This window comes from Pollicipes pollicipes, unplaced genomic scaffold (assembly GCF_011947565.3).
Source record: "Pollicipes pollicipes isolate AB1234 unplaced genomic scaffold, Ppol_2.1 Scaffold_7231;HRSCAF=8579_pilon_pilon_pilon, whole genome shotgun sequence".
Lineage (NCBI taxonomy): Eukaryota > Metazoa > Arthropoda > Thecostraca > Pollicipedomorpha > Pollicipedidae > Pollicipes > Pollicipes pollicipes.
In genome coordinates this window covers 45023148-45048716 of record NW_023597034.1, presented here as the reverse complement: position 1 = coordinate 45048716, position 25569 = coordinate 45023148, and the positions used below count along the sequence as shown (strand labels likewise).

General features: G+C 54.0%; 1 protein-coding gene across 1 annotated transcript; it reads right to left on the bottom strand.

Moving 5' to 3' along the window:
- Nucleotides 1-2071: 2071 nt before the first annotated feature.
- LOC119110570 (calmodulin-like) lies at nucleotides 2072-15951 on the bottom strand. Its single transcript, XM_037234446.1, has 4 exons — nucleotides 15758-15951; nucleotides 12537-12638; nucleotides 7731-7866; nucleotides 2072-2216 (listed from the first exon to the last, which is right to left on the bottom strand). The coding sequence occupies exons 2-4, from the start codon at nucleotides 12619-12621 to the stop codon at nucleotides 2072-2074; spliced, it is 366 nt and encodes a 121-aa protein (XP_037090341.1). The 5' UTR covers nucleotides 12622-12638; nucleotides 15758-15951.
- Nucleotides 15952-25569: the final 9618 nt, after the last annotated feature.

The following is a 25569-nucleotide window of genomic DNA, read 5'->3' as shown; positions in this document are numbered from 1 at the left end:
TCAGTCACTGGACTGAGGGAGAGGGAAGGTGTGGTCAGGTGCCGATCACGGGAGAGCTGGGGGTGGGGGTGGGGGTGGGTGGGGAGGGTCAGTCACTGAACTGAGAGGGGAAGGTATGGTCAGGTGCCGATCACGGGAGAGCTGGGGGGGGGGGGGGGTCAGTCACTGAAATGAGAGGGGAGATATGATCAGGTGCCGATCACGGGAGAGCTGGGGTCAGTCACTGAACTGAGAGGGGAGGTAGTGGTCAGGTGCCGATCAAGGAAGAGCTGGGGTCAGTCACTGGACTGAGGGGAGAGGTGTGGTCAGCTGCCGGATTGCGGGAGTTGAAGTCAGTCTTGGGGACTGGCGAGCTCTGGACTGGCCACTAGACTGGGACGGGGGTAGACACAGGACTGAGGATAGTCATGCACCCGTGGTGCATCCTGGGATGGGAAATCATTCGTGGGGCACAACCTGTTTTTGACCAGGAGGGGATTGAGATGGGCACGACTTTTAAACGGGTATGGACAATTTACAGCTCTCGTTACATGAATATGCAGTTTAACCTTCATGCGTCTAATTTTTTTTTCTCCAACCAGATCCACAGCCAAAACGTCTGCACAGATTGCCGTGAAATCAGCCCACTATGATGGGTCCGGCCGTTGTGTGACGATCCAGATACATTCGAGACTGTCCGCTTGTCGGTGTCGGGTCACTGTGCACACGAGAGGAGAGCGTATTCGCACTTCTCAAAGGGACACTTTCGCGCACATTTACGGGAAACAATATGCCTTAGGGCCATGCCGGTGGAAACATAATACAAAGCTCGAGCAGCGATAAATTTAGAGTCCCAAACGCACCGCGAATCTTAGTGACACAAACTGAAAAGCTCAGAAAAAACTAATCATAACCCGTTGCCCATCACTGATACGCCAATCATGTCATGCAGATCAAGCGGTGCTATCGCGACACCGACGACATCCGCTCTCTCTGTATATATATATATATATATATATATATATATATATATATATATATATATATATATGTATACATATATCAGTATCTATCGCTGCGCGGGTAGTGTGCCTACGCGATCCGTGGGTATTGGACAGCTTATAATCCACAACATCCATTACATAACATTATTGGAACACACTTTCAAACTATTTGAGACGTGAGTGAGTGTTACCGCCACGTGTGGCGTTCCTACCGGCGCCAGCGGTATCACCTCTTCGCACCCTGGAGCGGACGGAGCGTGCGTCTTGTCTTACGCGGAACGGGCAGTTATTGTCAAACATTATTGGAATTTGTGACGCCGTAAGCCGATAAAGAGGGACAACAGCTATTTTAAAGTCAATCTGTGCGAACGAGGTCATTGGTGCGACGCGTTGCCATGAAAAGCTGGAACACGGGGTGATCTGGGCACAGGGGTAATGTTGACCTGCAAAGCAAGGAGTAATGTAGATGATCTTTAAGGAAAGCACTGAGGCCGAAGGGTAGTAGGGAGAGGGGCGTGCATAGGCCCCTCGGCCCTTTTTACAATTAACTCTCCCCAGGTAGCCAAATCCAACCTTCAAAACTTCAGTCATAAACAACCACCATTTTGCCTCTTCTGCGAGTTAAAATACGCTCTAGTTTAATTCATCAAAGAAACATATTCTGAAGCCTAACCCATGTGTATAAATCCATTACGCTCTAGACCAGCTTAACATGCGAGGTCTAATGTGGCATATGATGGGTACATCAACGGTTACTTATAGAATCAAATAGAACTCTTACAAGCACGCGTCCTAGTCCATGTGAGGGTGACCAATTTTTCAATCCAACCTAATTATAAGTTGTTTCACTTGAGGCCTTTACGGTTCACTTTATTCTTTATTCCAATTATCAGTTTCAAACAAGAGTTGGTTCTGGTTCTACGTCTATGTTTAAGTCCAAATAAACATAACGGGCACAACTTCACCTATATTTACTGACCGCAGGGTGTTGGGCCAAGCTGCTCTCAAAAGTGCGTCGGGGCTAAACTTGACGATATCACCACAGCAAGATAAACAAACACCTCCACACAATGTACACCTCACCTTCATTAATTTATCTTGCCATTGCCGTTCTTATCGGCTTCTCGGATCATGTCGTCCACCTCGTCGTTGCTCATCTTCTCCCCCATGGAGGTCATGATGTGCCGCAGCTCACCAACGGTCAGCAGGCCGTCCTCGTCCTTGTCAAACACCCTGGACCAGAGGAAATGACTGACTGCAGAAGCCGCACTGGACTCGTCACCACGCCATTCGTCCCACCACACCGCACGCGAGGTGGGACCGTGTCTCATGTGTGCGGGGAACACGAGGATTGGTGCCTCCAGCCCTGACCTGTGCGGGTGACCTGGCGGCTCGGTGCCTCCAGCCCTGACCTGTGCGGGTGACCAGGCGGCTCGGTGCCTCCAGTCCTGACCTGTTCGGGGGAACACGCGGCTTGGTGCCTCCAGTCGTGATCCGTTCGCGATTTGGCTTAAGCATCTGCAGCGTTGGTAATATGTTAGCATTAGCTATGTGTTGTTGCGCCCGCATGCGCAGGAATAAGGGAATAAAAACGTTAACGCTGTCCCATATTTTGTGATTCCTGTGGGCACGCATTTTAATCATGAAACCCGCGCAACGGATCCGTCACGCGGTAGCCGCTAGGGGGAGACATCTGATGCCTGCCATTTTGGAAACACGCCATCCATGTTTGCCGTCAATTTCTTCACCTCACATTTTTTGGCGTAGGACGCACAGAATCTATGAGAGTGCCTCGTCACTGGGGCTTTACGACGACCTCAGCTGCTGAGGCTGTGTGGCGTCGCCTGCCACTCACACTGGCAGGAAGTGGAAGGCACCCGCGAGGAATCGAACCCCGTAACTCAGGTTTTCCAGACGCGCAGTGGTTAAGGCAGCGTTCACCACTACGTTATGGGAACCCCTTTGAGAGTGTCTAGACCTGAGGAAAATAAGCGCTGATTATTCCAGGATTTTCGTACTGCATGCTGAAGGCAAGTACGTGAGAACCCGCTCATAGCACATTTTGAGGTCAAGTAGGATCGTTAAAGAACCGCATCGCTTAATAAGAGGTGAGAAATGACCATTTTGTATGCATGGAATTTCTACTTAATCCCATACACGAAAAGTAGCTGCAGTAATAGTCTCTCTGCCAGTGAAGCTCCCATTCTTCAGAGGCATTCAGAACCACACAGAGTTACAAAGTCACACAGAGTTACACGACCTTACAAGCCATCGAAGGAAAACTTTTTGAACTCACCCATTGGTCGATTTGGAGAGACCCTCAAAGCTGCACAAGCGTAGTAACCAAGCCACTTTGGCTCTCCTAGCAGCATGTTATATATTTCTACGTAAGCAGTTCGCGGTATTGACATTGCAGGGTATCACATGGACGTGTAAGGATGGCAGCTCGACTGATAGCTATGTTAGCTGTGGTGAGCTCGCTGTCGTTTTGGTGCTAGACCAATCCGGACCGGCGGCTAGCCCATTCCGGACCGGCAGCTACACCAATGCGGACCGGCGGCTAGACCAATGGGGACCGGCGGCTAGCCCAGTCCGGACAGGCGGCTAGCCCAGTCCGGACCGACGGCTAGACCAATCCGGACCGGCGGCTAGATCAATGCGGACCGGCGGCTAGTCGGATAGCTGTGGGTTCAAGTTATTAGCTAATAAGCTCATAATGAATGTATAGTCTCAGATTTGGTTTCACTCTCGGGTTTCAGTGAAAACGTATTTGCTTAACACATAATGGCCTGAAATCAAGTTATGTTTACCTACCCCGGGATCCTCGGAGGAGAGTCAATTTCCCAAGATTTTGCCGGACAGTGTGGTGACCTGAGCGTTGCCCGGGTAGCATCTCGCTTCACTCTGAAAGTAGTAAATCTAAGGAAACAGCAATGAGATATCGTAGCAATTCTGAATTTGTTCCTACAATACAATATGGCGCTGTTCTCATTCTTGTAATAATGTTTACACTAGTCCTAGACGTCTGGTGGCGTTCTGATAGGACATATAATCATGTGGCGTGTTTCAAGCACGCATAATAAATTACGTGTGGTAAGAAATAGCCCCAGCGTATTTACTAAATCTAGCGCCAACCAGAATCTGCAAGTCATGGCCGAATGGATAACGGGGTGAATCTATAGACGTCCCAAATCCACGGCTCGAACCTGTGCAAATATATTTTTCGGTAGTTTTTAACTCCCGTGGTCAACTAGACGGATCGGTGGGCGCCTCCCCGCGGCTAGACGATCGATCAGTGGCTAACCAGCTAGCCGACTGGCCAAAAACCAGCCTTCTTTTAAAATGGTCATCAAGCAACGATGCATCGCCGAAGACAAAGGATTTGTCCGTACACGAATTTCACCAATTTCATTTCCATATTTCCCACCACATACACATGAATAATGCAGCAAATGAGTGATGAGCCCTACGGCTGGCCACTGTATACACATTCGTCTGCTCGTGGGTCTGGATATGACCAGCCATGACCAGTTTCCGCCATCAAACTTTCAGCCCGGCGGGAGAACCGGAAGCGACTTTGTAGCTGCTTCTGCTGCAGAAACCCCGGAGCTGATTTGACCACTAAACCAAATCAGCGTCATCCAAGTTTACATCCCCAAGACGAAATGCCCACCCCCAGCACGCGTTGCGACAACCACGAAACTACGGACGGAAAGCCAACGGGAGCAGTTCCAGGAATCTCGTCCACCTGTTTCCGACTTGCAACATTTGTGAGCATCTGAGAAAGGCGGCGAGCACACACCGAGTCCGCATCGACCCAGCAGAAGGATTCACCATGGCCCGGTTCGACAATCGATCTCGCTCCGGACACCTGTTGCCCCCCGGGCCTGGACACGGCTGCTCGCGTGTCCACTCCGCGGACAACGTGGCGTCGCCTCCGGCAGCACGCCCGCGGCTACTAATGACGTCCAGGAAGTGACGTCATCCCGGCGCGATTCAGCCGCCTTGGGCCGGCCGCCGCCGGTCCATGACGTAAGGAGCTCTCCACCACGACAGCGCTGCGAGCTGACGTCCAGCGAGCTCGTAAGATATACCAAAATCCGACTCACTGAATGAAAGGGTTCCAGATTCTCAGTTGCTCTGGGGAACAATGGAATCATTCAGAGCACGGGGTAACTCTCGGCTTCACTCTGCCGATTGAACCGGTGCACCGGTTCAGTTAAGTTCAGTTCAGTTCAGTTCTGTAAAACACACTCCACACCGCAGCGTGGACTGTGTTGAACTGTGATGGGCGTCGTATGATAGAAAATGTGTTTTACGCGTTAATCTCTTATCGTTGCATGAAAACAAAGGCTTTCCACTCGTTGATCTTTGTGTGACATATGGGAGAGTAGCGTTCCACATACTGCTCTGTTGCGTGCCGGTATGCTGGAAGGGGTGTTCCAGGTGATGATGTGGTAACATTTTCTAAAATTCTTCAACTAACCATATCAGTTTTCTTACTGGGTTAGGTGTCTGTGAAACGTATGGGTAAACACAAATAATATATTTGGTTACGTTCTAGAGGAAACGTAAAATCAGCTTGCAAGCGTTGGAACAGGTTTCGCTGGATTCATCGATATATACATGTACACACACACACACACACATATATGGAGATCGACGGGCAGCATTTCAGTTTTTGAAAAAAGCTTGAAAGGCATCATTTCATTACTTGTCTTATACTTATTTCAATAAAAGCAATTCATTCAGCGGTCAACGTTTACACTTGGAATACGTCTATGCATGAGGGCTATGTAAATGCGACTATGAATTTGTCAAAGAGTGCTACAATCTGTATGGGACTTCTCCTCAGATGACAGGAACGGCTCCCAAACTTTCCGAAATTTCGCATTGGACCTTGAGTGCTTGTGCTGTGAAGAAAGAGCTCTCGGCAGCCTTTTGTACCCTGATTTCAACTCTTGATCCATGGTGAGGTTTCTAGAAATATGCCGCTGAATGTGTCCAAGATCTGCGATAAACGGGTACGGCAGTACGAATTTGTAGTAGTGCTATGGTCAGGCAGGGCTGGGTCACCCAGCTGACAAGTAGTTCCGCCTGCCGAGGAAGGACTTGCTGGAAAACTGATCGATAACACACACAATGTTGGACAGTGCCACCGGCGAAAACTTCTAGGAACCAGTATGAGTGCATTGTTGCTGTCAATTGGAGATGCAGCTGCATTCCCATTACCTGAAAACGCGTGATATATATATATATATATATATATATATATATATATATATGTGTCAAAGATCCTCAAAGAGTAAGAATAACAGACAAGTAATGGCCAAAACATCAGTCCCTGTCGTACCTGTATCAACCTGTTAACGTTTCGCTACACTTGGGAATTATCAGCAGAGCAAAACAGTGAGGAAACAAGGCTACATTTAGCAAACATCGCTAGGCCATATCGCATAAATGGCGCGCGATAAGTAAGTTCATGATCATGGTTCGCACATCCAGTACCACGAGCACAACACTTATCTGCACCCAAACAGATGAGTTTGAAAAATGCATAATCACGCGATGAAATATCTTTTGTGCACCATTCAATATCATTGATCTATGCGTGACACTAGCTCTGACATTGAAAATTATTACAGCGAAATAGAAAAATACAGCAATTGTCTCCATCTTATATATTAAGATCACTTCATAGTCACCAAAAGAAGCGGAAAATTGAATATCATGTGTCTAGCACATCTTCCGTAAATTACTAGGCACTTTTTATCCGGAGCCTAAACGACCTTTGGCTGTGTGATTTCGTTTTTTTTTTTTCAACCTGACCTGTTTACGTGCAGATGAGTGTTGTGTCCGTTGTGTGAACCATGACCATCACCTCCTTTGAATTCAGGTTTTTCCTTTATAACTATATATATATATATATATGTATGCAGAAGGCAACATTTTAGTACAGTGGAGCGGGAGCCCAACCAAAAGTCACAACCACCACCACTAGGTCCGATGTACCACAGGGTCTGGTGTTCCACTGGGTCCGGTGTACCAGAGTCCGGTGTGCCACAGAGTCCAGTGTGCCATAGAGTCCGGTGTACCACAGGGTCCGCTGTGCCACAGAATCCGGTGTGCCAGAGTCCGACGTGCAACAATAACCGGTGTGCCACAGAGTCCCCTGTGCCACAGAGTCCGGTGTGCCACATAGTTCGGTGTGCCACAGTGTTCGCTTTGCTACAGGGCCCGGCGTGCCACGACAGGCTTCACGCCTGTGTCTCACTTTGTTTTCACGCATCGGTTGAATTCATCGACCTGCACACTAGACTACCGGTACCCATGACCTGGAATAACCTGGACGCCGACATCCCAACGTCGTGGTCGCGATCAGTGGGGGGGGGGGGGGGGGGGGAGTGTGAACCAGCGACAGGTGCCCCCCGCCCCCTGGCCAGGGAGAAGGTCCCCCGTGTCGTATCGGCTGTGGTCGCCGCTTCACGACACCCTGCTGAAGCGGACGAATGTTGACGGTGACGGTCATTGGCGCTTTGTCTCCGCTACGTCACAAGCCGTGATTTATACAGCTCCCGGCAGACAGACGACGTTTTGATGGGACTCAATCGCACATCTGTGAAAAACGATACATGCTAACACTTGATGTTAACATGATGAAGAGGGTAGTAGGTGACCCGATAGAAAGCAAAGGGCGTAGAGGTGAATTGGATGCATCCGTCATTATGCAAACACCATTTAGCTCACTTGAAGGCTTCTTTCAGTTCCTCTTCACTCTCCATGCCTGCCATCTTCTTAGCCATCATCTGTAAGAATTCGTTGAACTCTATTTGTCCCGTACCCTCTTGATCCACCGTTGATACCATTTTTTCTAGTTCAGTTTCTGTGAAAGGGAACACCCGAGTTGAGCCTTCTGCATCATCAGCAGGTAAGCTTGGTTTCACACGAGAAAGGCTCACGTAAAATCAACGATGATTGATGAGTCAAAACCTGCTACACGCACAACACATGCTACACGAGTACAACGTGCTCATACGCACGCGTACGTACAAAGCATGCTGCACGAGCGCCGTGAACTCCGATGTATTGGTTTATTTGGCTCTGTTCTGGGACACGTGACCATTGAGATATTTCCACAATCGTGTTCAATATTATTATTTTTTTAATGTTGGCAAGTGGCGATAACATGAGACGCCAATACAACAGACGGAGAGGTCAAAGTTCAACTGGACCAGACCAGCCGATCAATGCACAGATTTACCAATACTACAGGCGAAAAACATCAGGTTCACTCGGACCGGATTTTACGCTCATCAAAAATTAAACAGCCGCAGTGGCGTCGCAGCAAAAATGTCCAGCGCTCCTGAGGCTTCCCAGAGAATCCACTTTTGTCGCACTGCCATCGCAACGCGCCACGTATTGTGCATCGAGCAGCAGCACAGGCAGTCGAGGCAGACTATACATGATAACACCATCACGAAGCCCGGACACCTAGCACAGGTAGATGTTGGAGGGCAGTCAGACCAGTGGGAGAGGGCCCGATTGCGCCGAGTGTGCAGCTTCGCAGCTATCGCGGCCTCTCCCAGCGGCGCCCAACGGCTGTCCTGAGCAGGAGGCCGTCACGGCCGGCGGCCAGAGCGGACCAGCGGTCAACTGGAGGCCGTCACAGCCGGCGGCCAGCGCGAACCAGCGGTCAGCTGTTGGCTGCCCTGAGCAGGAGGCCGTCACGGCCGGCGGCCAGAGCGGACCAGCGGTCAACTGGAGGCCGTCACGGCCGGCGGCCAGAGCGGACCAGCGGTCAACTGGAGGCCGTCACGGCCGGCGGCCAGCGCGGACCAGAGGTCAGCCGTCGGCTGTCCTGAGCTGGAGGCCGTCGTGGCCGGCGGCCAGCGCGGACCAGCGGTCAGCTGTCGGGCGAGTCGGTACAGACGAGCTAAGTTACGACCCTCTAACGCCGACGCCGGCCCATGGCGAGCCCAAATCAAGGCCGAGGCTCACCGAGACGTATTGATGACGCCATTAGCCGGCTGATCAGGCGGCGCCGTCGACAAACGACCTGGCCAAAATGACGCACGGCGGCGGCTGCTAACGGCGGGGAGGGACACACGGTGGCGGCTGCTAACGGCGGGAACGGACACAGTGGCGGCTGCCAACGGCGGGAACGGACACAAGGCGGCGGCTGCTAACGGCGGGGAGGGACGCACGGCGGCGGCTGCTAACGGTGGAGAGGGACGCACAGTGGCGGCTGCTAGCGGTAGAAACGGACACAGCGGCGGCTGCCAACGGCGGGAAGGGACACAAGGCGGCGGCTGCTAACGGCGGAGAGGGACGCACGGCGGTGGCTGCTAACGGCGGAGAGGGACGTCATGAGACGGTCCTCAGCTCAGTTTAGCTCAGCTGCTCAGCTCAGCTCCTCAGCTCAGCTCGAGGCCGACCTGACGACACGTCAGACCGCGAAACAAAGGCGGGGCTCCACACTGCACCAGCTGGCCACAAGCCTGGTGCGGAGAGACGACTGTTGAAGCGCTGCTTTGCAGATTAGGGGAGCCGTCTAGACGACGGAAGTGGGCCATTCTGACGCAAATAACATTTAACTGCTGCCATCTTAACAAAGATCGGTTTTGGTTTAGGACGCTCTGCTCTCAGCTCAAGGTATGTCTCCCTCCCTCCACCAGACGCCACTTTTGATAGTAAACCTACTTGCTCGTGCAAATATCGACAGATATCTGCATCACCGTCCGATAAGCATGAATATTTCAGAAAAAAATACCGCCTTTTATCTCTGTTGAGTGCTTGTAACTCTGCCTTGTGCTCTCAGAGCGTCTCTAAATAAAGCGCCGTTCCAGAGAACAGGGTCCAATCAGGAAACATCAGTGTTTGAACTAGCACCGCTTTACGCCCATAAATGAGAGCTAAAGTACGGCCTGAGCTCGAGGTCTGGTTTATGTCCAGGTCTATGAATAGCCGAACTGGGGTCAGCTGCCCAATGCCCATATAGTCTCATGGATGCCTCAGAAACCCACAACGGGATCAATGTTAGTGATTCCAACTCACTTCGCACAGCGATTCTGACAAGCGATCAAAGTGGAGCAATAATCAAATATTTTTGACAAAGTATTATCCATCCACCACTTACAGAGCGCCCATACATCAGTTAGAGTAGACCGAGAACGCGAAGAATACCTCTCACGCAGATGTACTCTTGTGAACTTGTCCGCTGCGACGTTGGTCACACTGACGGTATACGTCCGAACTGATGTCCAGCGTACGCCGGTCACAGCGTGATGTCCAGCATAAACCGGTCGCAGTGTTACGTCCAGAGCGCGCCGGTCACAGCGTGACGTCCAGCGTAGGCCGGTCACAGCGTGACGACCAGCGTGGGCCAGTCACAGTGTGACGACCAGCGTGCGCCGGTCACGGCGTGACGTCCAGCGTAGGCCGGTCACAGCGTGACGACCAGCGTGTGCCGGTCACAGCGTGACGTCCAGCGTAGGCCGGTCACAGCGTGACGACCAGCGTGTGCCGGTCACAGCGTGACGTCCAGCGTAGGCCGGTCACAGCGTGACGTCCAGCGTAGGCCGGTCACAGCGTGACGTCCAGCGCAGGCCGGTCACAGCGTGACGTCCAGCGTGCGCCGGTCACAGCGTGACGTCCAGCGTAGGCCGGTCACAGCGTGACGTCCAGCGCAGGCCGGTCACAGCGTGACGTCCAGCGTGCGCCGGTCACAGCGTGACGTCCAGCGTAGGCCGGTCACAGCGTGACGTCCAGCGTGTGCCGGTCACAGCGTGACGTCCAGCGTAGGCCGGTCACAGCGTGACGTCCAGCGTGCGCCGGTCACAGCGTGACGTCCAGCGTACCGGTCACAGCGTGACGTCCAGAGTGCGCCGGTCACAGCGTGACGTCCAGCTGTAGGCCGGTCACAGCGTGACGTCCCGCGTAGGCCGGTCACAGCGTGACGTCCAGCGTGTGCCGGTCACAGCGTGACGTCCAGCGTAGGCCGGTCACAGCGTGACGTCCAGCGTGCGCCGGTCACAGCGTGACGTCCAGCGTTAGCCGCGGTCACAGCGTGACGTCCAGCGTAGCGCCGGTCACAGCGTGACGACCAGCGTGCGCCGGTCAACAAGCGTGACCGTCCCAGCGTAGGCCGGTCACAAAGCGTGACGACCAGCGTGCGCCGGTCACAGCGTGACGTCCAGCGTGCGCCGGTCACAGCGTGACGTCCAGCGTAGGCCGGTCACAGCGTGACGACCAGCGTGCGCCGGTCACAGCGTGACGACCAGTCGTGCGCCGGTTCACAGCGTGACGACCAGCGTGGCCGGTCACAGCGTGACGTCCAGCGTAGGCCGGTCACAGCGTGACGCCACGGAGGCCCGAGCGTGACGACCAGCGTGGACGTCCAGTCACGTAAGCGTGACACAGCCGGTGACGGGTCCAGCGTAGCCAGGTGGCAGGCACAGCGTGACGACCCAGCGTGCGCCAGTCACAGCGTGACGACCAGCGTGCGCCGGTCACAGCGTGACGACCAGCGTGTGCCGGTCACAGCGTGACGACCAGCGTGCGCCGGTCACAGCGTGACGACCAGCGTGCGCCGGTCACAGCGTGACGACCAGCGTGCGCCGGTCACAGCGTGACGACCAGCGTGCGCCGGTCACAGCCGTGACGTCCAGCATACGCCGGTCCACGGCGTAACGTCCAGCATTGCGCGGGTTCACGGCGTGATTGCTCCAGACCAATTTGTAACGTCAATAAGAGTTCAAGACCAACACGTGACCTCAGCCAGCCAGGAAAGGAGCTCCAGGGCATCAGTGACGGTCGGCTGCCCCGTGCAGCGCCCATTGCAGCACTGCTGCAAAACCCATGGCAGAGGCTTCACACTGCAGCACCGCTGGAGAACCCTCTGCAGAAGCTTCACTCTGCAGCACTGCTGCAGAACCCACGACAGAGACTTCTCCCATTAGAGGACAGCGGCACTATCTTCTGGCGCATCAAATCCCTGTTTGTATAGCACACATTCTGCTAAGCCTCGCCCATGGTATAAACGCAATCCTGCTGCTAATGCAAACGCAATCAAGTCGTCGGCAACGACTCAAAGTCAATTTTGCAGAGCTTCATTAACAAGATGATCGTGGTCACGTGGTTACAGCATCGATTCCCTATCCCTGCCAGTCAACTGCGGTCCTAACGAGACATTTGATCCAAGGCAAATGCGGCCTGTGTGCCCGTTTACGGCTGATCGCCCCACTACCGCGCGCTGCACCGGCCTGTATATCGGTTCACTTTCACCGTGATCGTGTTCTTTGCAAGTGGACTCCATCGCTTGTTTAAATGTCGTACAGGTTTATGTAAAGGGCTCTATGAATGACTCATTTTGAGTTTCGATAATATCCCCGCAACACGGAGCACCAGTTTTACGTGAGCTTCCTCAGTTGTCGGCATTCTTAGTCGGAGTAATTTGCCCAGCAGTGGCCTCAGCACGCTGCTGACCACTGGCGGACCCCTGACCAGCAAACCCCCTGACCAGCGCTGGCCCGAGACCGGCGGTCCTCGGCTCACCTGTCGGCCGCTGGCCCAGCGTCTTCATCATGACGCCCAGCTCGTTCATGTTGATCACCCCATCCTCGTCCTTGTCGAACAGCATGAACGCCTCCTTGAACTCTGCAACGGCGGCAGAGCGGCGGCGGTCGGCTGCGTGTCCCCGGCGCCAGAGGGGGGGGGGGGGGGGGGGGAGGGACCGCCAACCGACCAGCCGTGAACGACGGATGTCCTTCATCGGCTGGCGCCCGAAATACCCGGAACGGCGGCGCCCGGCCGGCAGCAGGGGGGCCGTCGACGCCGATGAATCGTCGTCGACGAGACGCGACGACCGGCCTGCGTTCGTCTGCCATTGGGACGGTGCCACCACGGCTAACGCTGAGCCACGGCGACAATGCGGTCGGCGCACGGGTGAAATTGGCGGACGCCACCAAGCGGCACGAGAGGGCGCGGGCGACGACGATGCATTACCGCTTTCAGCGTTACTTACGTCAATAAGACCGTCAGAAAACGAATGGAATGCGAACAACGTACACATTTTTAAACCCTCTGAGATGAGGGCCTCACAGCGCAGACGAGGCAGTTTGGTCTGGATTATTATCACTTTGAAGTTAAAGCATTATGAACGATGCAATTACATGTCGAGCTAGAACGCAAAACCACTTCTAGTCGCCGCGTCCGCGGTTTACGACGGTGGGCGGTACTAGAATATAAACAGACTGCGCACTGGGGTGTAGCATATCTTTTCCATAGTAAGCACCCTCGTTTACAAAAAGATTCCAGTTAAACAGGGTCCCAAACGAATAGGAATTCATGGCGGTAGAATTGCAAAGGGGCTTTCGGGAAGTCTGCACCTGCACAAAACTCCGGCACTGGGAAAATAAATAACGAAAGCAACACTGTTCACCTGCGATGACTTGTCCCAAACGAGATCAAACTAGTTTGTGGACCGCCTAGCCAAAATAACCACAAAGGGCAATCACAGTTCGGGTCCATGATCTTTCAAATCTGTTTACATTAGTGAGCCGTTGTCCCCCGTATCTAGTGGTTATCAACATTACTTACATAATCCAGAGCTGTGCCGGCTCAGAGGCCGGTGATTGCTGTGATCTGTGAGTGACCGGTGTCGAGGGAAACCAAGTCGCCGGGCGACAGGGTAATATCGTGCCTGCTTAGTCCATCTGTCATAGCAAAAACCTGAGGAGGATCTGAGGGCGCCCGGCCGGCGCTGACGCGTGTAATTGCATTCAGTTCTCAGAGCTGGCTGTTCGCAGCCATCCACAGGCCATCTGAAACAGTCGGCAGAGCGGACCCGGCAACGTGGCTGCGGTCTTCTTGTCGTCCGCGACGTAACAACACGGCTCAAGGTAGTCTGGGCCAGAACTGGGACCACACAACGGCTTCAGACGGTCCGGGCCAGGACTGGACTGGTGCCAGACAGCAGTGCGTCCTGCTTGGCCCAGTCAGCCTGGGTCAGCCCGCTGATCCAGACAGCGATGTGTCCTGCTTGACCCAGTCAGCTTAGGTCAGCCGCTGATCCCATCACGTGACGTTCATGATCCGGCCAGCAGTGAGCGCCAGCGGTGGCGAGCCTAACTACCAGCGAGAGGGCCGTCGAGGCCCCGATCGCAGCCCGGTCATTCACAAACTTGCGGCTAAGGCCGGCTGGGTCAGCCGGCTGGGCCGTAACGATGCCCCTTGGGGGCCGTCTCTCTGTTCGGGGCCCCGGGGCCAGGTGGTAGCCAGGATACCACTCGGGGGCCATTTCTTTCTCCCGGGGCCCCGGGGCCAGGTGGTAGCCAGGATACCTCTCGGGGACCATCTCTCTCTCCCGGGCCCCGGGACCAGGTGGTAGCCAGGATACCACTCGGGGGCCATCTCTCTCTCCCGGGGCCCCGGGGCCAGGTGGTAGCCAGGATACCACTCGGGGGCCATCTCTCTCTCCCGGGGCCCCGGGGCCAGGTGGTAGTCAGGTGCGCCGGTCAGGAGCCAGTCCTGCCCGCATCCAGACGCCGGGCCGCAGCAGGACGGCTCGGACCGCCAGATCGGCGCACTCTCAGCTGTTGGGAACTTGAGTTGGTCCTCTGGCGGCGCGTCTTATCGTGATGCGTCCTCGTGACGCCACCCTCAACCGCTGCCTCCCGGCGATCGGTGGCAGGCGGCTGAGTCAGGCGGAGGGGGGGGGGGGGGGGGGGGGGGGGGGAGGGAGGGGCGGAGTGGCCGCAGTGGCCGCGGCGCTGACAGCGAGTGACGCACCGCTGGCGGCAGCCCCAATTAGTGCCGCACAGCCCCCGCCTCCGTCGCGTGGCAGCGAGCGACGCACCTGGCCGTCAGCTCCTCCGAGGACGGCGCCGACAGCTGGGCGAGATGAGGACAGGCCAACACACGCGGGGGCTCGAGGTGAGCGAAGTTACTCCGTTGCAGCGGAATACCGCTGGCGCGCTTTCCACGCTGAGCCTGCTCCCTCCATTGATTGACCTGAGGAGGCCTCCTGGTCCTAAAGTGACCGCTCACAGGCCTCTTACCAATCACAGCTGCGACTTTCTACCGGTCCGCGATGAACTCGTCTGGCCCTGCCACGGGGGTCCTTCAGCGGGGCTCGAATGGTCCTCCACTGGGCCGAGCGCGCCGCGCACGAGCGATTGATCCAATCATTCTGGGCTCTTGACGTGATGCCGCGCGGGGTTCGGTCTTCTGCGGGGCACATGGGCTTCTTTAGCGACGGACGGAAAACACGGAGCGTACAACTGTCACTCAGACAGAGAAAGTTTTGGGAGAAACTTGGTGCCCGGCGACAGCCAAGGAAGCGCGACGTATTTTTAGCGCGCTTCCAAGGCCGTGGCGCCGCGTACAAAGCCCAACTTGCGGCACTCACTCTAACCCCGTTTGGCACTAGCGATGCCAACAACTGGGGGCCCCTTCCCAGAAAAACCGATACGGTGAATGCTGAGGGCGATTTTTAGCGTTCGGTAATGTCTACGTCACTGTGGTGTGCTCGAATTGCGTGACCCTAGGTCACATCGGCAGCGTTATCGTTGATGCCGTTGGTCACGTGACACCTGACGAGACCAGATCCGGCCGGGCCAGCCAGCCCCCGATATTCTGAGAAGTCGGACCTGGAGTTGCTTAATTCTGGCGGCATCGCCGTCGTCCGTCTTCATGGGTTCATATCATACCCAGCGGATCACCCGTCACCCATCCTGACAGGCTTGCCCCCCCTCCCCCCCCCCCCGCCTCCATACCTGCCACCAGCTCCTCAGTTAGGCCGTACTCCACCAAGTCGATGGTGACGATCAGATCGTACTGCTGGTGACGACCCTTCTTGCCCTTCTTGCCCTTTCCGCCCTTGCCGTTGCCCTTCTGCGAGCCCTTTTGGGGCAGCGCCTTGGATGACTGTGAGCCCTTGCCAACAGGCTCAATCGACCCCGCCTTGGAGCGAGCCTGGAAACACGAGGGCACGGGGTCACTGGCCGGTCACCGCCGCTCGTCCGAACACGGGGGGACGGGGTCACTGACCGGTCACCGCCGTTTGTCCGAACACGGGGGACAGGGTCACTGGCCGGTCATTTCGTCCATTCGAACCAATCCGGTCGTCGCAAGCACAACCACTTTCCAGCTCATTGGCACGCGGTAGCACAAGGCACCAGAGCTGGGCGTGAGGATCATTGTACACCACATGGTCGTACCAAACAGATTTTACCAGTTCCGCTTCGGCGCGTCGGTCGTAGTTCGAACATGGCGCAAAACGACATGCTAAAACGAGGTGGGCAAGTCATAAAACCGAAGCCGAAGTGACAATTTCAGCCGATCGCATCACTGGAAGTTAGGCTTTGAGCGAACAATCGTAGCACTCATGTAAACTTTTAATGCCCGCTGCGGCATTCCCCGTGATGGCGAGTACACCACCGGGGTTTCGTTTACAGCAGCAGAATGCACCACCAGTGTAATGCCATGAGGTCATCAAGGAGCCACATAAGTTTGCAATGCGACAAAATATGGAGGCGCCACGGCCCCAGCGAGCTAGCTCCCTGTTGGGAAGCCGCGATCCATTACGGGCCTTGTTTAACGGGGGCCAGAGGTGCAGCACATGATGAACAAATGGAGGAAGCGAGGCCCAGCCAGGAAGTCCTGTGCTGGGTTCCTGTGAGACATTACACGTCTTGCTTTAACGGGAATGATGAATGAATCACCTGATGAAGCTTGCAGGATAGCAAGCCCGGCGTCAGGCTCGTCTGCAGGGGTGCTGTGAGCCGTTGCAGTTTTCAGAGCCATATGACATATATATATATATATATATATATATATATATATATAACTGCATCAAAATCACTAAAGCAGATATGACCTATGATTCACCAAAACAATGAAGGATATAACTCGAACAATGGAGCAACTCACAAGGAAATGATTGAATATATATTTGGCCATTTCATTTTTATAGTCAGTGTTTATCAGCTTAGCAAAGCGACTCCGCGACGGCCCACACACACACAATTTTCAAAATCACGTAATGTCCCACACTTGCTAATGTCGTGCAAATGACATGTAGAGCTGCTGGGCGCGGGAAGAGAAGGCATGAATCGCTAGCTCGCAGACCACACTGGTTGTGTGAGACACAAATCTAAATACCGGAAAATTTTCAACATGCTTGACGGGTAGCGCGGGTTGGACTTTTTGTGTTTTCACCTGCACTTCCAAACTTGACATTTCACGCTCCATATATATATATATATATATATATATATATATATATACATATACACGTTCACACAATACATATCAGCATGGAAGAATACAGTAGCTGTGAAGCCTGCAATACCGCGGACCAGGAACACTCATCCTCTGCTATTGTAGCGGTCCCCATAAGTGCGTTTACAAGCGGCCGGAGCGCGCAGCTGTCGCACCAGACGCCTGCGTGGCCGATTACGGCGCGCCGTTTGGCGGGATTTCGCCGGGAGCGGGGCTGGTCGGGACGGCCCGACACGGTCGGTCGCGCGGGGATCGGCCGGTGCGTGCGTGAGCGCTCAGAGACGGCGAGATCGGCCGGCACGTGTGAGAGGTGGGGCCGCGTCAGATGGGCCCTGCTATCGTGTGAACGGATCTACGGGCTGCGGTGAGACGAGTAAAGACCAGTGAACTGTCGGCAAGCAGAGCAACTGAACGCTGGTGATCGCTGGCTGGCGACCAACTGATGCTGCTCGACTCGACCCATGTGTGTAGGAGAGGCAGAGCGACAGCTCATTTCGGACTCGTAACGGCGCGACGGTACGTGATGATGCTACCTTACGAACCCGTTTTCTGTGGACCTTTTCTATGCGTGATAAGACAACGGGAGTCCGAAACGGAAGTTTGCTGCGGTGGGGCTAAACTAAGGGGTAAGCCTCACTAATACAATGGGGGGGGGGATGCCTCTTTGATGAGGACTAATCCGCTCTATGAAAAGTCGACTTGTTCTAACCAAGACCTAAAAATAAAGCCTCTAAATAATTTAACACAAGCGATAGACTATCACGAGTCAAAACTATGTAGATACCCTGAGAAATGAGACCAATTACAAGAATGCTTTTAGGCAATTTTGCCACTAGTTGGATAAAATTGGATTTTTATCTATCAAAATATATCAGCTCAACCTTTCACTGCCCTACGCCTGAAGCCAATTCTACAGAAATGTACACTGGTCTCGACGGAAGGACGCCAAAAGCTTACAGAGACTTCTTGCAGAATCAACTCTTTTAGAAAAGTCGTATAGGCCCACAGCAAAGCACGAATAGCATTTTAGCATCGGAGAGGAACGTAACTCACGTTGCCGAGCAGAAGTTCCTAATGTGGTGCTCGCGATCTTAACAGTTCTCAATCATAGCAAACGAGAGAATGAGCCATTCAAGCGCCGTATTCAGTCGGACCCCGCGAGCGGCAAGCCAAACAGCTGCCTCATCACAGGAGCTGGCCCCTGATCTTCTGCAGAACTGAAGGTCACGTATCAAGGTCAGGTATCAGCTTCTCGGTGCTGTGCGTAGTACATTGCGCTTAGTGTGGATACTACACAAGTTTGGATTGCCAACATAATGCTATTTGTTAGTATTTTGTTCATTTGCCATCTATTGTCACTTTTTACGTTAGTTGGTCAAACCAAAATAATGATATACGAATATGTTACACAGCTAAACAGCATAACATATCACAACATATCTTACCTTAAAACACACCAAACATCTCAACAATGCAGTTTAAGTAAGGTGGTATCAAGTTATTCATATTTTGAATTCCCATGTTACACCACGGTGACGAAACCAAGGAGGCCGTGGGCGTCATTTGCCCCCCCCCCCTCCTCTCCTTATCACGGAAAATTGTCGATGCGAACCTCCGGCTCCTGACCAACTGGCGTCTCATCGGACACCTCTGATGTCGGCTAGCCGCCTCATAAACACATCCTGACGTAACTGCTACCACACCACCCTACACACACACACACACACACACACACACACACACACACACACACACACACACACGGAGGCGGCTAGCCGACACCTCTGATGTCGGCTAGCCGCCTCATAAACACATCCTGACGTAACTGCTACCACACCACCCTACACACACACACACACACACACGGAGGCGGCTAGCCGACACCTCTGATGTCGGCTAGCCGCCTCATAAACACATCCTGACGTAACTGCTACCACACCACCCCACACACACACACACATATATATATATATATATATATATATATATATATATATACATATATATTTATAGGCATATGTATATATATACATATATATGCTGGGTTATTTTTGTCTTTTTATCATGTGAAAAAGAGCAAACAAACCCAGACGCACAAGCAGACAGGAGTTCTGATTGCCCGCAGATCTTCCCCAAATTTCCCCCTCTGCCATCGCCATATGAGTCATGTGTGTCACCAAACATCGCCCGCGTATAGGATAATGCAGAAAAGAAGCGGTGACACTGTGATATGCTTGTTGGATGAGGTCGGCACAATCTTAGGCACATGAGGAATCCCAGCATTACACTTGTTTTGTGCACTTACGCTTTCTTAACGGTTTAGGAATTAATCATCAGAGGTTTTAAAGATCACGTCATGTGACAAACAAATATGCCGCTCGAAAATCCCATGTACTTCGCCATGTACTTCCCGACTAACTCTGAATCGTAGAAATGTTTCAAGGCAAGTTGATCGTATTCCGGTCATTTACATTAAAACCTGTCGCGCATGTTTTACATTATACTGGGATGGATGGCGTCCTGCTTCCACGCTAGTTTATCTCCGATTGTTTTTTATTTTCTGGCACCGCCTGCGTTTTTTTTGGCGTAATTAATGGTTTATACCACTAACATTTGTTTGAGACATCTTCCGAGCTGATCCGTTGGTTAGGTTCTGAATAACAAGGGGAGGAGGGTGCGAGGGGGAGGGGCGGAGAAAGCCTCCGCGCAGGTCTACATAAATCGCCGGATGCCTCAGAGGGCCCAGTGTTATCAGTTTAACAAGAAGGAACAAATTGGTACCGTGTTCACTTCCCACCGCTTCCCACCCATCGTTAGCAGGGTGCAGGTCATGCAGGACGAATCTGTGTGCTGCTCCGCGAGCGGTGAACGTACGGGTCTCCGCTGAGCGGCGCCAGCGTCGCCGTCGGCCGGCGGCGGTACGGCCCAGCCGGGCTCATCCGGGCTAGCCGACCGGTTGCCCTGCCTCTTCAGCCGCTGCTCCAGCTTGAGGTCGAGTCTACTGCGCGTATGGCGCATCAGTGATCCCAGCACGCCGGCCATGCTGTCGCCGGGCCCGCGACACCGAGACAGACACACTGGACCGGACACTGGGCTGGACCGGACACCGAGCCCGTGCTGAAGCTGCGCACACACCGGGCGGCCAGCTGCAGGGCAGGACATCTTATCTGAGGCACAGCGATCTGAGCCGGACGGCGGCCGCCACTGGGCTAGTTGTAGCCGTTGTCATTTGAGTTACTAACTGGCGTAGCTGGGGTGGAGCGAATCTGCTGGGAAAAGGTTGCGGGACAAGCCGAGCAAACCTCTGGGAACGCAGAGGGCTTCAGTTAAAGAGGACGGGAGAACGGCCCATTGGGCCGTTTGGTGGGGCAAGACTGTGACGGCTCTAAGCCCAGCCAGACATGGTAAGACTCTCACCTGACCCTGACACCCGAGTGGGCTGCGTATCGTCTCTCGGCTCTTGTCACTCTTCAGAACATCAGCAGCCCTAATTGGTTCCACTCTCCCACGGAGATAGAGGCAATTTACATCGCAAGGGTTCTTAGTCCCGAGGCAGTAGCTTCTCGGACGAAGTAGTGCCTTCATTTATCTCTTATCAATCAATGTGAGTGATCTCAATTTGGTAGTTCCAAATGGTACATCGTTTTAAACATGCGGGTCACATTATTACCTTGTCGTTTCCAGCATGACTTTATCTAATCAAGTTTCGAATACGCCCCTCAATTTGGCGTAAATAAGCGACAGTCATGAAGTGAAAAGGCGGAAAAGTAGGCAACGAGCGTCACAGACGGAATAATTCATCGCTTTAATTAAGGTAAAGCGATTTCAAACGACGGATGTTTTGGCCAACCCTTTCATAATCTACTGACGGTTGCACGTTTGCGAGTAATACGCGTGCGAATGTCCTTATGGCTATTATTTCAGTGACAACAGCCGATCCCGGACATTCGAATGCCTCCACACAATGACGTCATGTTTAGTCTCTTACTGGCAGTGTCCAACTCACCGAAGGCTAAATATGGGCGGGGACAGGAGTAAATAACATGTCACAACAGGCCGGCTGACGAGCACATCTGCCTAACGCACCCCTGCCTTTGTCTCGTGGCGGTTGTGGGTGGAATGTAGTCACCCTAGTATTGCCGCCCTTGGAGCAAGGGCCGCTCAGCCGCGTGGTCAGAGTGGCGAGGATGGGTAAATAAAACGCTGACGAGACCCAGAACAGGAAACTCCTGATACACATCCGAGGTACCGGCCCAACCGACACACGCCACCCGCGGCACAGCTGACAAGCACCAGCTGCGGCACGCGCACTACCCACGGCACAACTGACACATACCACCCACGGCACAGCTGACATACACCAGTCGCGACAGAGCTGACACACTCCATCCACGACACAGGTTACACACAAAAGCCGCGGCCCAGCTGACACACACAAGCCGCGGCACGGTTGACACCAGTACAAGCTGCAGCCCCGCTGACAGACACACAAGCCGCGACACAGCTGACACAACAAACCGCGGCACAGCTGATGCACACAAGCCGCGGCACAATTGACACACACAAACCGCGGTATAGATGACACACGGAAGACCACCCGGCACACGCCACCCGAGATGCGGAAGACCCCCGACACACGTCGCCCGGGGTGCGGAAGACCCCCCGGTACACGCCACCCGAGGTGCGGAAGACCCCCCGGCACACGACCCCCCCCCCGAGGTGCGGAAGACCACCCGGCACACGTCACCCGAGGTGCGGAAGACCCCTCGGCACACGCCACCCGAGGTGCGGAAGACCACCCGACACACGTCACCCGAGGTGCGGAAGACCCCCCGGCACACGCCACCCGAGGTGCGGAAGACCACCCGACACACACCAGCGTTGCCGTGGTACTGGCACACAGCAGCCGTGTCGTGGTACTGAGCAGAATGGGGCTCGTGTGCTGCACCATATTAGTGAAATTGGCCAGAGTCGTGTTCCGCCGAGCTCAAGTCGCGTACCGTGGCTGGCCCGGGCTGGGGTGGCACGAGCCCGTCGGTCGGCACGAAACGGCCCCAAAGGGCCAACTGTTACAGCGCCTGTACACGTGGATTTCAGGTGTGGTCTTCACTGACGTTGTTAATCAGCTGGCGCCAAGTGTGACATTGGTGCCCTTGTCAGGTGTGATAATAACCCCACCAGGGATTACCATGCCAGGTCATGGCACCCCCGCCTGGTAATGCCTGGGTCACGAAAAATGTGAATACACCATTCGCTTGTACCGATGTGACCCGACACCGAGCTTGCGAAAGCCATCAACAAGTGGAGCGCGCGGCTGGAGGTAGGTAACGGCCATGAAACATGGTCCTTTGATGAGGACAATGTCATAAAGCAATGCCAGGTTTGTTTTGCAGGTTTGGAAGGCTGGTCCAAAACTGCATCCACGCCAAACCCGTTAAGTATCATACGAATGCATGGGATGGTATAGTTGCTGCCCTGCAGCCACCGCGCTGCGGACGACCCCTCATGAAAAAAACAATATATATGCATTCCGAGTGACGGAATGCACCACAGACGACGGCGAGCCACTCCTCGGAGCCCAGCTCCAGCCACTCGTTGGAGCCCAACACCAGCCATTCGTTGGGGCCCAGCTCCAGCCATTCGTCGGAGCCCAGCTCCGGTCATTCGTCGGGGCCCAGCTCCAGCCACTCGTTTGAGCCCAACACCAGCCATTCGTTGGGGGCCAGCTCCGGCCATTCGTCGGGGCCCAGCTCCAGCCACTCATCGGAGCCCAGCTCCAGCCACTCTCTTGAGCCCAACACCAGCCACTCGTTGGGGCCTAGCTCCAGCCACTCGTTTGAGCCCAACACCAGCCATTCGTTGGGGGCCAGCTCCAGCCATTCGTCGGAGCCCAGCTCCGGTCATTCGTCGGGGCTCAGCTCCAGCCACTCGTTGGAGCCCAACACCAGCCATTCGTTGGGGCCCAGCTCCGGCCACTCGTCGGAGCCCAGCTCCAGCCACTCGTTGGAGCCCAGCTCCGGCCACTCGTCGGAGCCCAGCTCCAGCCACTCATCGGAGCCCAGCTCCAACCACTCGGACGCCACTCAATTCCGTGGACACGGCCGAGACGTGACGGCCCGGTGATTGACCGGGCGCGTGCGTGCACCAGCCCAGGAGGGCCACGGCGTTCTCATCATCTAATGAGGCGCCCGGTCTGAGGGCACCGCGCGCCGGAACCGCTCAGGTCACGCCACCCCGCCTGGTAATGCACGGTCGCCGCTAGAGGCGCCAAAGGGTATTCGGGCCATTCAATCACAGCTCGAGCTCATACCATTGCTGATACTGGCCTCCTGGGCGTGAGATAGAATCTCTGCAGCTCAGAGGGATTCGATCTGCAAATGTCTAATTATACGTGACGCGTCGTTTGGAAAATGATTCCACAAGCCAGATGACGAAACTTGGAAGGGATACAAATGTTGATTGGCATCTAAACCAAGGTGGGAACATTTCAGATATCGGTTACAATGTGCGCTTCCACAGTCTGCCTTCGGAGTTGCTGCGGGACCAAATGCTGTGCCATTTTAGAGGCGTCTTCAAGGGGACCAGTACGCATCGGGACCAGCGCTACTAAAGTCACGCTGCCTGGAAATTGCCACGGCATCGACGGGCCAGCGAAAAGCAGCGTTTGCGTTGGTGTTTGGATCGCCCCCATCGGCGAAAGTGCGAACGTTTCTCTTAATCCTCCCTCGCTTGCGGAAGTCTTGTAACCTGCGCCCAACGGAGGAGGCCTCAGCAGTCCCTCTCTAGGTTCCAGATAACTAAGCAAGCTAGAACCACGGAATAAATGACATTGGAAGGCTATTGACAAACTTCATCACGAAGTTCAGACTGAACAATGATAAATATGTCCTTTGTCAGATCAAATCAGGTCATAAGGGTGAAATTACCATCATATAGGCTCCTAATGCTATCTCAGGAAGCATGAGGGGCCTATATGATGCACATCAAGCATTAGGGGTCTATCAATTCACATGCTGCCGCGATATGAAATAAAACGTTGGATAGCTCTCGGAAAATTATATGAAATAAGCACTAGTAGACATTGGTACGTCTCCTGTAATATGCCAAGTCGGGTCGAAGGATGAAGGCGACTGCCACGCTGCCCCGTTCGCCTATATGAAGAACCGGACAAGCCACATCAGCGGAGAGGGGGGGGGGGGAGCATGCCGTGTCATGTGATGTCACACATGTCATGTACACACGCCATAATTTCGGGTAAGGGGGTGCGGGCACACGCCCCGATAGGAAGGCATATGTGCACACACATGCCTTCCTCAGCGGCCATATCGTAAAATGACGGTTGAGTATGGCCTGTTGTCAAAGTTTTGTACTTCTCTGGGCAATTTCTTCCGATGAAAAGCCGCACGTTTTCCGGTCCACGATAAATCCTGCCAACGGTTTGACGTCATCGAGAAAATACGCAGTTTCAGTCATTGAGGCAGCGGTAATCAGAGCTCCTGACCCCGCCTGAGCTGATGGAATTCGTCCTCGCAGCTCTCCGAAGCCTTGCATCTGAGGACAAAAACTGGAACTGGCCTAACCGGACTTGGTAAAACAAAGGCTAGTGTGTTGAGTGTTACACTTGACATGTTACTATATTTGTTGCAGCGTTTGACGCTGAAGGCAACTTTGTTTTTATCTTCTTGATGTTCACAATTTACAGTCACCATGACATGGCACTGCTGAAAGCCTTTTACGAAACCTTTACCAACCGCCAGCCGCCAGGCTGCAACACGGATTTTGTGGAACAAAAACGTATTCCTATTAACTGAAAGTGGTGAATAAATGCAGGTATATCTAGTTCACGCCTTGTTACTGCAATTGATTGGAGTTTGAGCGCCACTGTGCATGAACAACGACTTTATTCAGGCTGTCAGCCCCAGGATGTCTTTAAAGCTTCTCGAAGTATAACGCCAGGGTAGGGCTAATTCCTGACCAGAACAACCACAAGTTACTCGCGGTCTGGAGAAAAATGCCGACCTCAATCTAGCGGCACTGGGTACGGCTCCCAGAGCGGACGTATTGTTTGGCCCGTCGACATTGGAAGGATCAGCTGGCAGCTGAGCAGCACGAGCTCAGGGCCGCTGCGGCCGGGCCGCGGCATTGTGCGGCTCGTAGCACCCTCCGCAGTCCTGGCCGGCGAAAGGGCGAGACAGAATTTACCGTTGAAATGGACTATGCAGTTTGTGTGGTGGGTGCAGGGTGCATGTAATAAGCCGTGGTTAGCAGAGGTACCCTGAAACTAGATGCGCCCACGCAAGACATT